This window comes from Lissotriton vulgaris, chromosome 1_1 (genome assembly GCF_964263255.1).
Source record: "Lissotriton vulgaris chromosome 1_1, aLisVul1.2, whole genome shotgun sequence".
Lineage (NCBI taxonomy): Eukaryota > Metazoa > Chordata > Amphibia > Caudata > Salamandridae > Lissotriton > Lissotriton vulgaris.
The window spans coordinates 172500507-172513944 of NC_141685.1; the positions used below are offsets into that span (position 1 = coordinate 172500507).

General features: G+C 50.3%; 1 protein-coding gene across 1 annotated transcript; it reads right to left on the bottom strand.

Moving 5' to 3' along the window:
* Positions 1 to 1250: 1250 nt before the first annotated feature.
* Positions 1251 to 2316, bottom strand: LOC147738042 (uncharacterized). The gene has a single exon (XM_086935770.1). The coding sequence runs from the start codon at positions 2282 to 2284 to the stop codon at positions 1316 to 1318; it is 969 nt and encodes a 322-aa protein (XP_086791896.1). The 5' UTR covers positions 2285 to 2316; the 3' UTR covers positions 1251 to 1315.
* Between the last annotated feature and the right edge of the window lie 11122 nt (positions 2317 to 13438).

The window sequence follows — 13438 nt, forward strand, 5'->3', positions numbered from 1 at the left end:
TTACCATATTTTAGATGTTTGCGTGATTTTATCTTTATAGATAGACTATTTATGTTTTCTTCTGATTCAGGTCTCTGAATAGGGTTTCATTTTACATACAGGAGGAGTCATAACAAAAGATTCCATGAGGAAGAATACGTTAGTGAAATCTTCTACATTACTACTCATTACACTACTGACCATACCATCAATATCATCCGTGCAAAAATAGATACATTCGTAGAATTGATTGTGTTTTCACTTTCACAGGCAATATCTTTGAAGTGGTTTTAATAGGCCATACTGGGCAACAATTGGTCGCAATCGATTACACTTGGTCGCAATGGTTTGTGATTTTTCATTTTTTGTCCCTAAAGGCATATTCCAACATTTGACACTCTTCAAAAAATCTCCATGCATTGTTCTCTGGTACATATTATACAATTCCCACACTAGAGTCCATGCAACACTTGCCACATTAATATACTGTTCACCAGTCAGGACGTTTCAATAAGTATTTGTTTTACTAGTATGACAACGTGCCAAGGCTAGAGTCTCTTTGAATAGCAGCACATTTAAATTACCCTGTTGGCTTTCATTCATTAGCTTGTTGTAGGAATTTAGAGAAGAGCATTTCAGTTAACTGCTTCCACTTTTTGCTCATCACAATTTTCTTTTTTATATATGTAATCGCCTTGATCTTTTCCATGATCAAACTCACAGGAGGGAGCAGCTCTCTTACTACTGCAACTTATTTTATGTCAATCTGCTGAACGTTTGGCAAGGGAATGTTTATAAAACAGTGTGAGTGTGTTGGGGGTGGGATGTGTGTTGGGGGTGGGATGTGTGTGGGTGGGGGTGTGTGATTAGGGGTGAATGAGGTGTGTGGTGAGAGTGCATTGGGACTGGAGTGCATTGGGGATGCGGGTGCATTGGGGGAGGCGGGGGCGTTAAGGGAATGCAGTGGCGTTGGGGGATTTTGTAATTAAAAAAAAACCCTTACAAGTTCCACCTTAAACAGGTTTGCAACTAAGCTAGAATTGCGCTCACCCACTAAGTCAGATTACTATTCTCACTTTAGCTTTTCAAAGATATTATTTCTCATGCAAACCGGATATTTTCTCCCTCATACGCCTAGGCAGACTGAGTTACTCATACATTCAAACACTGTTATGACTAGCCGCTTGGTTTTGCAGCGCACTGCTAACTGTTTTTGGGCAATTCCATGCTATCTCATCAGTAAGACTGATTTCACTGCACTTGTAGGGGTTCAGTTCAGGTTAATGTCCATATGTGGTACTTTCTTTTAGTTTACATGGAACTATGTGAATGAACATCATTCCTGAGCGGAGGCGTGCCTAGCGTGCGTTCGCTCATGGTGAGTCAGGCTAATTTTGTGGTTTAATCCTTTCTGACATTCACTGCACCAGTAGGGTTTTTCCCCTGTGTGAGTTCTCTCATGCTGGGTCAGATGAATTTTCTGACTGAAGCTTTTTTGACATTCTTCACACTGATAGGGCTTTTCTCCTGTGTGGGTTCTCTCATGATGTACGAGATGGATTTTCTGACTGAAGCTTTTTTCACATTCGGTGCACTTATAGGATTTTTCTCCGGTGTGTGTCTTTTCATGCTGAATTAGACTACATCTCTTAGTAAAACATTTTTGACATTCATTGCACTGATATGGCTTTTCTCCGGTGTGAATTTTTTCATGCTTAGCAAGAGTACTTTTATCGTGGAAGCTTTTCTGGCATTCAGTGCACTGATATGGTTTATGTCCCAAGTGTGATCTTTCATGTAATGTGAGACTGATTTTATGACGGTAGGTTTTACCACATTCAGAACACAAATACCGTTTTTCTCCTGCATGTGCACCTTCATGCTGAATTAAACTCGCTTTTTTGCTGAAACTTTTTGGACATTCAGTGCACTGATATATTTTTTGTCGCAAATGTGTTCTTTCATGTCGTGTCAGATAGTGTTTTTGACTAAATCTTTTCTCACAATCAGAGCACTGATAAGGCTTTTGTTCAGAGTGCGATTTCATATGTCGAGTCAAGTAGGATTGTTGAGTAAAGGTTTTCTCACATTCGGAACATTGATAAGGTATCTCTCCTGTGCACCTCTTTTTCTGTACTGTCCTGTTCAAATTACAAGCTAAGTTTGTCTCTTGTGAAGTGCATGGGTACACTACTTCTGCAATCTGCACAGTCTTATAAATAATGTACACTGTTTTTTGATTCAAATTGTGCTGTTGTTCTGGCTCTTGCTTTACAGTCACAAAACCCTCCATCTCCTCGATCATGTGTGTCCTTGCTGCCCCCAACTTAAGGGTTCATTGACATAAGAAATTAGAGAGAATCCAGAAACTGCATTTGCAATCAGTCAGCAACTCTGCTCTGTATTGTCGTTACTTCCTGGCAAAATCCAGCTTTTAGAAATTGGTTTCTTCTAAAATCTCTGGAACATCTCTCTCTTTGTAGTCTATTTGCAACAAATGACAGAATCCTTAGGTTTTGTTCCTGTCCACACTTGAAGCCACCTGCAGTATATTAAAAAAAAAGAATTAAAGTGAAATATCTTTCAAGGTGAAAACTAATTTTAACGAAATTATTTAACAGTGAATGGCAGCATTCTGGAAGTAATGCATGTACTTTTCTGATGGGATAGAGTTGGTAGTGCTTTGAGGCAAGGATAAATGAGACCAACATAAAATAAAGTAGATTGATATGTTAACAATAAGCGTGCACTCACTCATATCAGTAACATAAAATGATAAATCTATTTACATTTTGTATAGACCGTTAAAGAATTAAAAACAAATTGTTTTGCCATGTCGAATGATATCAAAATGAATAAACTAAATTTGAAACAGGCATAATCTTGTGAAAGGCAGACACAGGAAGATCGCTGAATGAAAGCCTTGAACGATTGCGGTGCCGGGCACCCAGCCTAATCCTACAGAATCCAGTACTCTCCAAAGGAGTTAGAGGTCAGACCCCTGGAGGAGGTCCCACGCATAGAGCCCTCCAGGTGGTAGAGGGGGCTCGGACTGACTTCCTACCATGATCGAGCGCACAGATGCCAAGGTGAGTGCCATACAGTGGCAGCCCAACAATTGCAAATTGAGCTTGGCGGACCAAGGGGGCCACAGACTCCACTTCCCGAGCCCCAAATTGAGCTTGGCGGACCAAGGGGGCCACAGACTCCACTTCCCGAGCCCCACGAAACCATGATGGGAAGCGCATAGACGCCTTCAGAGGCTTGGCTGAGATGTACTGGCACAGCCGGGCACACTGGGGCTGAATAGCTTCCTAGAAATAAACTTATCGCTGGGGCACGCAATGCCGGTTGGAGCCTAGAAGCCTGGAGGATGGTTACCACAATGACAGCGGCTAGATAATGGAGATGAGGTCAGCACAGTCCCCAGGCGGTAACTGTCCCTGCTCTTCCTGCGTTGCGGACTGCTGATGCAGAGAGCGTATACAGTTGCAGGATGCCGGCCTGAGAAGGCATAGAGGGCCGGGCCTGTGAAGTGCATACAAGTTGACATACAGGGAGGCTTGAGGGCTAGGTCATTGCTCATGCCTTGGGGGACATTGCCTGGTTCTCCTTCATGTTCTTGTTCTGGAGGTAATAAGTGTCAGACAGACCTGAAGAAGACAGCAAGAGGAGAACCTTCTGGGGTTGTGGAAGAAAGAGAATAAAATGGAAAGTACAGAGAGCAAAATATTGAAGCCTCGTCCTGCTTGGGGCTCAAGCAAAATCCTGCTACTGTGTTTGGGGGAAGGGATAATGGGCCAGAAAAGGATATGGAAAACTCCCTAATTTGCAAAGGGACCCCTCTTTCTTCTCTCCAACCAAACGTCTTATTTATTACAAAAGATCCCTGGAATGCCCCGTAGGAGTTCTGCAGATGGGGCAGGTATTAAAGCCTGATTTGCCACTCCAGCCGGTTTACCACTGTCAGTCCTCTGCGTCCCAGTGAGCCGATAGCACTCAAACTTGATAAGGAGTATGCGCATGATGCGCCCTCCAGAAGCCACTCTGGGCCTTAAACCATGTTACAAACAGACCCGTTGGCTATGCCAATGCTTGTTCTATAGATGATACCAGTTGGAAGAGGAGGCGTGTTTGCTCTCCAAGTGCTCTGTATTTCTGCTTCTTTAAAGTTTGATCCAGGCACTGGGGAATGGACTCGGAGGTTGACACGACACACTACGCGGAGTATTCACAAAGATTTGTGCAGAGCGGACCCAGCTGCACTCTGTTGTGAGGGTCCAGTTCTATGAATGAACTTCCCTACTCTCTGGTTGCACGGGCTGATACATTCACGGTGGCCGCTACTGTACACAACTGAACGAAAAAGGCGCTGTTCCTACAGATATCCACCAGGCCATGATTGAGTAATTGCCTCCAAACAGATTACACGCCTCCAAGTGTCAGCTGGACATCAGGACACCCCCCACACCGCACGGCCCTCCAGCTGTAGGCGAGTCTGTGCCCAGCACCTCAGGTCTACCCTTGACCTCGGTGCTCCCTCGCTGCTGCTCGTTCTTCCTCTGTTTTAGCCCTCCTGTGCCTCTGTTTGGTTCGTTTTTATATTGCACTATAACTCTCTTTTTATTTTCTGTAGGTTAGCGTTTTGCCTGTAACTCTGTTTTTACTTTATGTAGGGTAGCTTTTTGCCACTTGTGCCCCTGGTGTGACCCCCCCTCCGCTCCCCGCTTCCCGCCGCAGTCACATCGCGGCCCGCCCCCTTTTCTTCTGTGTCCTCCCCGCTCCCGCCTCCCAGCTGCTCCTCCCTCCCACTTGGCCTTAAATGGAGACCGTGCGGCGCAGGTGAGTGTGTCCTGCCCTCAGGACAACCCCACGCCGCACGGCCCTCTAGCTGTAGGCGAGTCTGTGCCCAGCAGCTCACGTCTGCCCTTGACCTCGGTGCCCCCTCGCTGCTGCTCGTTCTTCCTCCGTTTTTGCCCTCCTGTGCCTCTGTTTGGTTTGTGTTTATATTGCACTGTAACTCTCTTTTTTATTTTCTGAAGGTTAGCGTTTTTCCTGTAACTCTGTTTTTACTTTATGTAGAGTAGCGTTTTGCCAATTGTGCCCCTGGTGTGACCCCCCCTCCGCTCCCCGCTTCCCGCCGCAGTTACATCGCGGCCCACCCCCTTTTCTTTCTGTGTCCTCCCCGCTCCCGCCTCCCAGCTGCTCCTCCCTCCCTCTTCGCCTTAAATGGAGACCGCGCAAACGTGCAGCGGGCGCGCCGATTGTGCGCCGAAGGCAAGCCCGTCTGCGCCTGGACCGTGCTCAGCGCCAGGACCCCTGGCCCCTGACGACGCCAGACCTCACGACGGACCTACGACACCGCCACTCTCAACGCACTCAACGCCGGCCGACGCCCACCCACGGACCCTTCACCTGCCAAGCCTGCAAGTTCACCTGCATCCGGACCTGCACCGCACCCGCCAAGCCGAGCACAAGCAGCAACCACCTCAAGTGCATCCTGCTCAACGCCCGCTCGGTCCAGAGACATGCCGTGGAACTCTGGAACCTGCTCGACACAACATCACCAGACGTCGCCTTCCTCACGGAAACCTGGATGAATGCCTCCTCAGCGCCCGACATCGCCATCGAGGATGGATACAAGATCACCCGGAGGGACCGCGTCAACCAGACTGGAGGAGGCAACGCCATCGTCCACATGAACAGCATCTGCATCATGACCAGCTCCGACGACACCTTCACTGCCGCCAAACACCTCCACTTCCAGATACACACCGACCCCAAGACCACACTCAGAGGCACCCTCATCTACAGACCCCCGGGACCACGCACACAATTCAGCGAGGTCATCACAGACTTCATCAGCCCGCACGCCCTCCCCTCCGCTGACTACATCCTCCTAGGAGACCTCAACTTCCACCTGGAGAACAACAAGGACAGCAACACCACCATCCTGCTGGACAACCTTGCCAACCTCGGACTCAAGCAACTGGTGAACACTCCCACCCACTACGCCGGCCACACGCTTGACCCAGTCTTCTCCTCCAGCAAGAACATCTCCTTCAGCCACTCCACTGGACTTCATTGGACCGACCACAGCTGTGTCCACTTCAGCTTCAGAAAAACCACGATCCACCACCACCCGCAACAGGCTCCTCGCAGGAACTGGAACAAGATCACCGCCGACCAGCTCACCACCTGCCTCAGCCAGAACCCTCCCGCCAAAACAACGGACCCCAACGAAGCAGCCAGCAACCTCACACAGTGGATCACCAACTGCACAGACGACCTCGCACCACTGAAGACCCCCCCCCAGCAGACACAGCAGCAAGAAAGCCTCCTGGTTCACCGACGAACTTAAGAACTCCAAGAAGAACTGCCGCACCCTCGAAAAAGCCTGGCGCATCGACCAGACCACAGACAACATGACTGCCCTCAAGCACGCCACCCGCAATCACCACCAGCTGATCCGCACCACCAAGAAGACAGCATTCAAAGAACGACTGGACAACAACACCCACAACAGCAAGGAACTCTTCAGCATTGTCAAAGAGCTCTCCAACCCCAGCACCGGAAACAACGAAATCACTCCCTCGCAAGACCTCTGCGACTCACTCGCCTCGTTCTTCCACTGCAAGATCGCCGAAATACACAACAGCTTCGGCACACCAACCACGCACCCAACCATCGAACCAACGCCCCCCACCACCACCCTCTGCGCCTGGACCCTGGTCAGCACCGAAGACACCACCCGCACGATGAACACCATCCACTCCGGATCCCCAACCGACCCCTGCCCCCACTACGTCTTCAACAAGGCCGACTCCATCATCGCACCCCAACTCCGGTACATTCACAACGCCTTCTTCAACACCGCCACCTTCCCGGAGAGCTGGAAGCACGCCGAGCTCAGCGCCCTCCTAAAGAAACCTACTGCGGACCCCACCGACCTCAAGAACTTCCGCCCCATCTCGCTCCTCCCTTTTCCTGCCAAAGTAATCGAGAAGACCGTCAACAGACAGCTTGCCGCCTTCCTCGAGATGAACGGATCCCTCGACCACTCGCAGGCCGGCTTCCAAGCCAACCACAGCACCGAGACCGCCCTCATTGCAGCCACTGACGACATCAGATCCCTGCTCGACAACGGGGAAACAGCGGCCCTCATCCTCCTGGACCTCTCCGCAGCGTTCGACACTGTATGCCAACGCACCCTAGTGCAGCGCCTCAACAACATCATAAACAGAGCCATTGGAATTATGCGGCAGGAGAAGGCCAAATTATGCAGCATGGTTGACTAAATTCTGCAGCAAGCAAAGGCGAATTATGCTGCATATTTTGTGATAGCATTACTGCACTATTTTGCTATTTTTACACTTGTTAACATTGTCCTGGCCTTTATAGCCCCTCATAAGTACCACATTACCACCCACATATAGCAATAAGCAACAGAAAGGTGACCAGTCAACCTTTAGAAAGGCCCTTCCACTGCGAGGTAACATGTGTTGCTGCATTTTTAATCTGCAAATTATGCAGCAGACGATGGATAATGTGACAAATGCGGGAAAACCATAACTATGCGCTGTGAGTGCTAGGTGAGCGTGGAAGTGAAGGGTGAGAATGAGGACTGAGTTGTCTGAATGCAGGGTGAATTCCCAGACACTTGAAGTTAATCAGCATGTTATTGGCGGGGCGCAGGGTTTCAGATATAAGTTAAACTATTGCTATTATGGAATTAATCAGGGAATCGAGGGTGAAGGAAATAAATAATGAGCTGATCCTGCATCAAACTTCCAGTCTTATGATTAGGGTTGCCAGCTCATTATTTTGATGTTGCAGACGGCACAAAAATAAACAGTCACCTAAAGCCCTATTTTCAGCACTTAACTGTGCGTCCTTCGAAAAGCAAATATAAAGTACTTTTACATGTGTTCTAGGGCTGCCTGAATGATTCATGACTGAAAATAAAAGGAACAGACAGAAAGTCACATTACAAATGAATACATACTTTTTTATTTAAGACCCAATTTAGTGCCAAAGCAGGGTCTTTGCAGGCTCTTCAAACATACATGGCTGGCATTTTTTCTATTGGCAACTCTTTTTTGTATTTCTTTTCATGAAATGCATTTTCACACTACAGCAGTAAGTTTAAAATGCAAATGTAAGGAAAAGGCAGTCGGGGCACAGGGGGTACTGGAAAAAGAAAAAAACTAAGCTTAGGTAACCAGTTTCCAAATGTATGCAAATGGTCTTTAAAAGAATGTGAAAAAATCGGCTGTGCTGGAGTCTTAATAAGACTCCAGACACTGCCCAGCCGAGCCCCCAGCAGCACACCCACTGACCTCTGGCCCCACGGTTCTCTGAGGCCTTCAGAGTAAATGAAGACAGCCCGGAAATGCAGCAAATAAACATCGCTGCACTTCCAGGCGTCTTCATTTACATGTGCTGGCAGAGGCCTTTGCGCTCCCCTGGGAACTCATCCACGCCCCCACAGTTTGAAGAACTGTGCTCTAGAGGAAACCACTCTAGGACAGAATCTCCACCCACGCACACAACAGCAAGGAACTCTTCGGCATCATTAAAGAGTTCGCCCACCCAACAGTGAGACAACCTACTTTCCCCCTCACCTCCCCTACAGCTCTGCGACAGACTCAGCACCTTCTTCCACCACAAAATCAAGACCATCTATGACGACAACAACCTACACAAGGAACCTACACCCACCACCCCCATACACCACGCAGCTTACGCTAGACAGCTGGACTGCTGTCACCATTGAAGACACCCTGAAGACTATGAAGTCAACCCACTCGGGGGCTCCCACTGACCCCTGCCCCCACCAGATCTACCACACACCAGCTGACATCATCGTCCAAGCTTCATGAAATCATCAACAGCTCCTTTGAGACTGCCTCCTTCCCCAACGACTAGAAACATGCAGAGATCAAACCTCTCCTGAAAAAACCCACAGCGGACCCAACCAACCTCAAAAACTACAGACGGATCTCCTTACTCCCGTACCCAGCGAAGGTCATCGAAAAAGGCATCAACAGCCAGCTCGCATCCTTCACAGAAGAAAACATCAATGACCTCTCTCAATCTGGCTTCAGGAAAAACCACAGCACCAAAACTGCCCTTCTCGCAGCAACAGACATTCACTCCCTCCCTGATAGAAGAGAGACTGTGGCCCTCATCCTCCTGGACCTAGCCACAGGCATTAACAGTCTCTCAAAGCACCATAGCCCACAGACTACATGACGCAGGAATCTGTGGCATGCCCTCAGCTGGATCCGCTGATTCCTCTCCGGCAGGACCCAGCGGGTCAGGCTCCCACCCTGCCACTCAGATCCCACACTGACCACCTGCGGAGTTCCCCAAGTATCCTCCATCAGCCCCACACTGCGACTACATGGCTCTGCTCGCACCCATCGTCAGATCCCATGGTCTCAACATTGTATCCTACACAGACGACACCCAACTCATCCTCTCCCTATCCAACGAACCAAACATCTCCATACAAAACTTTTAAGAAGGGATGGAAACTGTCGCTAGGTGGATGAAGAACAGCTGGCTACAACTCAACACAGACAAAACCAAAAAACTCATGAAGGGCCCACACCCGATGCCTGGAACGACACCTGGTGGCCCCCCGCCCTTGGGAACTAATCGTCCCATACCGCCCACGCACGCAACCTTGGAATCATCCTGGACGCCGAACTCAAAATGGACCGTCAAATCAATGCTGTCTCCTCCTGTTTCCATACCTTCTGCCTCCTACGAAAGACCTTCAACTGGATTCCTCTCGATCACAGATAGACCGTCACCCACGTTAGCAGCAGACTGGACTGCGGTAACGCACCCTACGTCAGGATCAACAAGAACCTTAACTGCAAACTCCATAACGCCTCTGCCGGGCAAGTCATTGCCACATCACCCAAGTGGGGAAGTGTGGCTCAAGTGGTTGGAGCGGCAGACCCTGATGCAGAGGTCTGGCCCGGACCAGGGTTCGATTCCCCGCCTCGGCGGGTCTTGGGCTCAAATTTCCCCGGACCTGACAATTCTCGCCTCGGTGCCTATTCCAATCATGGAGTCCCACTCTGTAACTCTGGGCAATAGCTTGCTTAATCTCCACAACAGCCCCTCGCAGCTGGATGCCTGGCTTTCACCTTGGGGATGCCCAGTAATGGGTTATCTTGCAGGGGAATACCAGGACGGGTTCCCTAAGCAAGCGCTGGGACGCTTCCGGGCAGCCATGCGCTCTACAAATCAAATTTCATTCATTTCATTCATTTCATCACCCAACACCTGGGGACAATGCATTGGCTCCCCGTGGAGAAGAGAATCACCTTCAAGCTTCTCACCCACGCCCACAAAGCCCTCCACAACACCGGACCCGTCTACCTGAACCACCGCCTCTCGTTCCACGCACCCCAAAGATCCTTCCACTCAGCCCAGCTCTCCCTTGCGACGGTGCAGCGCATTAAGAAGACCAGAACAGCAGGTCGCTCCTTCCCCTTCCTCGCAGCCAAGGAATGGAACACCCTCCCTCTCCACCTCTGGCACACAAACCCTCTCCAAGTTCATGAAGGACCGCAAGACCTGGCTCTTCGACGAATCACCGAGAACTTCCAGGAGCACCCCCAGCACCTTGAGACCCTTTCAGTTGAGTAGTTACGCTTCACCAACCAGTTGATTGATTGAAACTGGTGAAAAGGTTTAAAGCCCTCTCTCTGGCAAGGAATATTTTGTTTCTGCAGGTCAAACACAAAGGTTATAACTATTTTTTTTTTTTTAATTGTGTTTATCATGAAAAGAAAGGCACATTACACAGTACGAAGAGCCATTCGCCTACAACCCGTCGCGGGCCGGCAGTGGGCTGCCTCGTCATAGCCATGACAAATATGTATAACAAGCAGAAGAACATACAGAGGGAGTCCAGGTCCCCATAGCTGTGCGGGCTATTCTGGGCTGCCCCCGCCTGCCAGTTCGATATATGTTGCAGTGTGCACAGTACGTATATAAACAGAACAGTAAATTTTTATCATTTTCTCCCAACTAACATCCCTACCCCTGAACCCCCCCACCCCACAACTGGTCCCCTGTTCGTGCTCCTCGTGTTTGGTGGTGTGCTTCGCAGTAGTGTGTTGTGGCTCATGCATCATGCCACTCCCCAGCAGTCCAGAGGGCGATTCCTACATACCCATGCATCTAGGGGCGGGGACTTCCAGGCTCCTCGTGCGGGTCACTCTCCTGATCCTCCCCCTCCCCCACAGCTGGTGTATCCTCGTCTAGTCTGGAAGTTAGGTAGGCCTGATATAGCCCCCAGAAGTTCTTGGGTCGACTTCGGGGCGGGAGGAGCTCACTGTATGGTCCGCCTGAGTATTGCAGTACTTCATGTCGCCAGCCCACCGCTTCAGTGTAGGCAGGGGGCCCCTCATCCAGCATAACGCCACTACCCGTTTGGCAAGGAGCATGCCCATGCTCACCAATTTCCTCACCAAGACGGGTATCTGCCTTGTGTACCCCATCAGAGCGAGGGCAGGGTCAAGCTCCAAGTCAAGCTCCACGATCTTGCTAAGTTCTGAAAATACGCTGATCCAGTACCTCTGAACCCCCGGGCACCACCAGGCCAAATGCAGGAAGTCCGCAACTTGGGCGTGACATCTCTCACAGCACGCTGTGTCCCGTAGGCCGTATCTGTGTAGTCGTTCCGGCGTGTGATATACTCGTTGCAAGAATTTAAAGTGGATCAGGCGGTGTCTCCCGTTCAGGGAGATGCGCCCAGATGCCGCACAGCAGTACTCCCACATGCCGTCGTCAATCTGGGACCCTAAATCAGTCTGCCATGCTAAGCGCGCTCTCGTGTAGTGGGGTGCCATGTGCTCGTGGCCTATCTTATAAAGCCTAGATACGAGTTTCTTCGGATTCTCAGTCTCTATGACATATGCAAGTTCCGGGACTTCAGGAGGCTCTTCCAAGTCGGGGCCCAACTGTTCCAGCAGCGCACTCCTTACCCTGTGGTACTGGAAGCGTTGAAGCAAGGAGGTACGTTCCCTTCCGGGTGCAAATTGTTCCCACTTCTTCAGCTTCCCCTTCTCGAAAAGGTCCCCCATAGTGCGTGCGCCTAGCTCATTGAGAGCTCTGCATACACCAGGCTCCGTCAATGTTGGGAGCCAAAGCGCCCATTGTATCGGCATGTTGGGTGCATACATCAACACCTTATCTTGCCGCTGCACTATAGAGTGCCAGGCATGATTAGTGGACAGAAGAGAGTCCAGTATGCCCACTCTGCGGTCCATGGGACCGCAGACGGTCGCTGGAAGTGGGGTGGGGTCCGCAAACAGCCGCTCCATGATCACATGTGGAATGTCCTGGTTACCATGTATCCAGGTGTGGAGATGGGAGGCTTGCGCAATCCTGTAATAGCGCTCCAGGTCTGGGGCAGCCAGACCCCCTTGCTCGTATGGTAATTGGAGCACCTTCCACTGCACTCTAGGTTGCTTACCCGCCCACGCCAGTCTCACTAATAATTTGTTCATGGTCGCAAAAAAAGCTTTCGAGAGGACCAACGGGAGATTATTGAATAGAAACAGAAACCTCGGGAGAATGACCATTTTCATCATGGCAATCCTTCCCATCAGCGACAACAGGAGCTTTATCCAAAGCTCCACGTCGTCCACGAGCTTGCTGTAGGCAACCCCGTAGTTCTCCCTCATCATAATGTCAGGGTCTGTGTGGAGCATAATGCCCAGGTACCTTACCGGTTCTGTGGACCATTGGAGCGGGTAGTCCATCTCGAAGGGCTCCGTTATTGGGGTAAGAGGGAAAGCCACCGATTTTGACCAGTTGACCTTTAGCCCCGATAGCGCGCCAAACCGAACAACTTCCCTCAAGACCGATGACAGATTATTGGCCGGGTCCCTGATGTACAACAGGGTGTCATCCGCATACGTGGATATGCCGATCTTGTAGGTAGGGTAGTTGATGGCCTCGTAAGAGTGGTATTCCCGAATCGCGCACGCCAGTGGCTCCGCCACCAAAGCGTATAGCAGCGGGGAGAGGGGGCACCCCTGCCTCGTGCCTCTGCTAATGGTGATAGGTGTCGAGACTGCGTCCCCCAGTCTGATCCTCGCCGTGGGCATATGGTAAAGCGCTCCCAGGAGTTGGAGAAATAGCTCCCCTAGTCCCAGCTTCTTCAGGACTCTACGCATGAAGGGCCATTCCACGGAGTCAAAGGCCTTCTCCATGTCGAGGAAGACCGCCATGGCTTTGGTATCATGTCTAGTGTGCTGCATGACCCCCATAACAGTACGGATGTTGTACGTGAGGTTTCTCGCTGGGATAAACCCTGCTTGTTCCGGGGCCACAAGCTCCGGGGCCACAAGTGCCAATCTGGTCGCCAGTACCTTCGCGTAGAGCTTCGCATCTGCATTTAGAAGGGACAGGGGGCGATATGAACCCG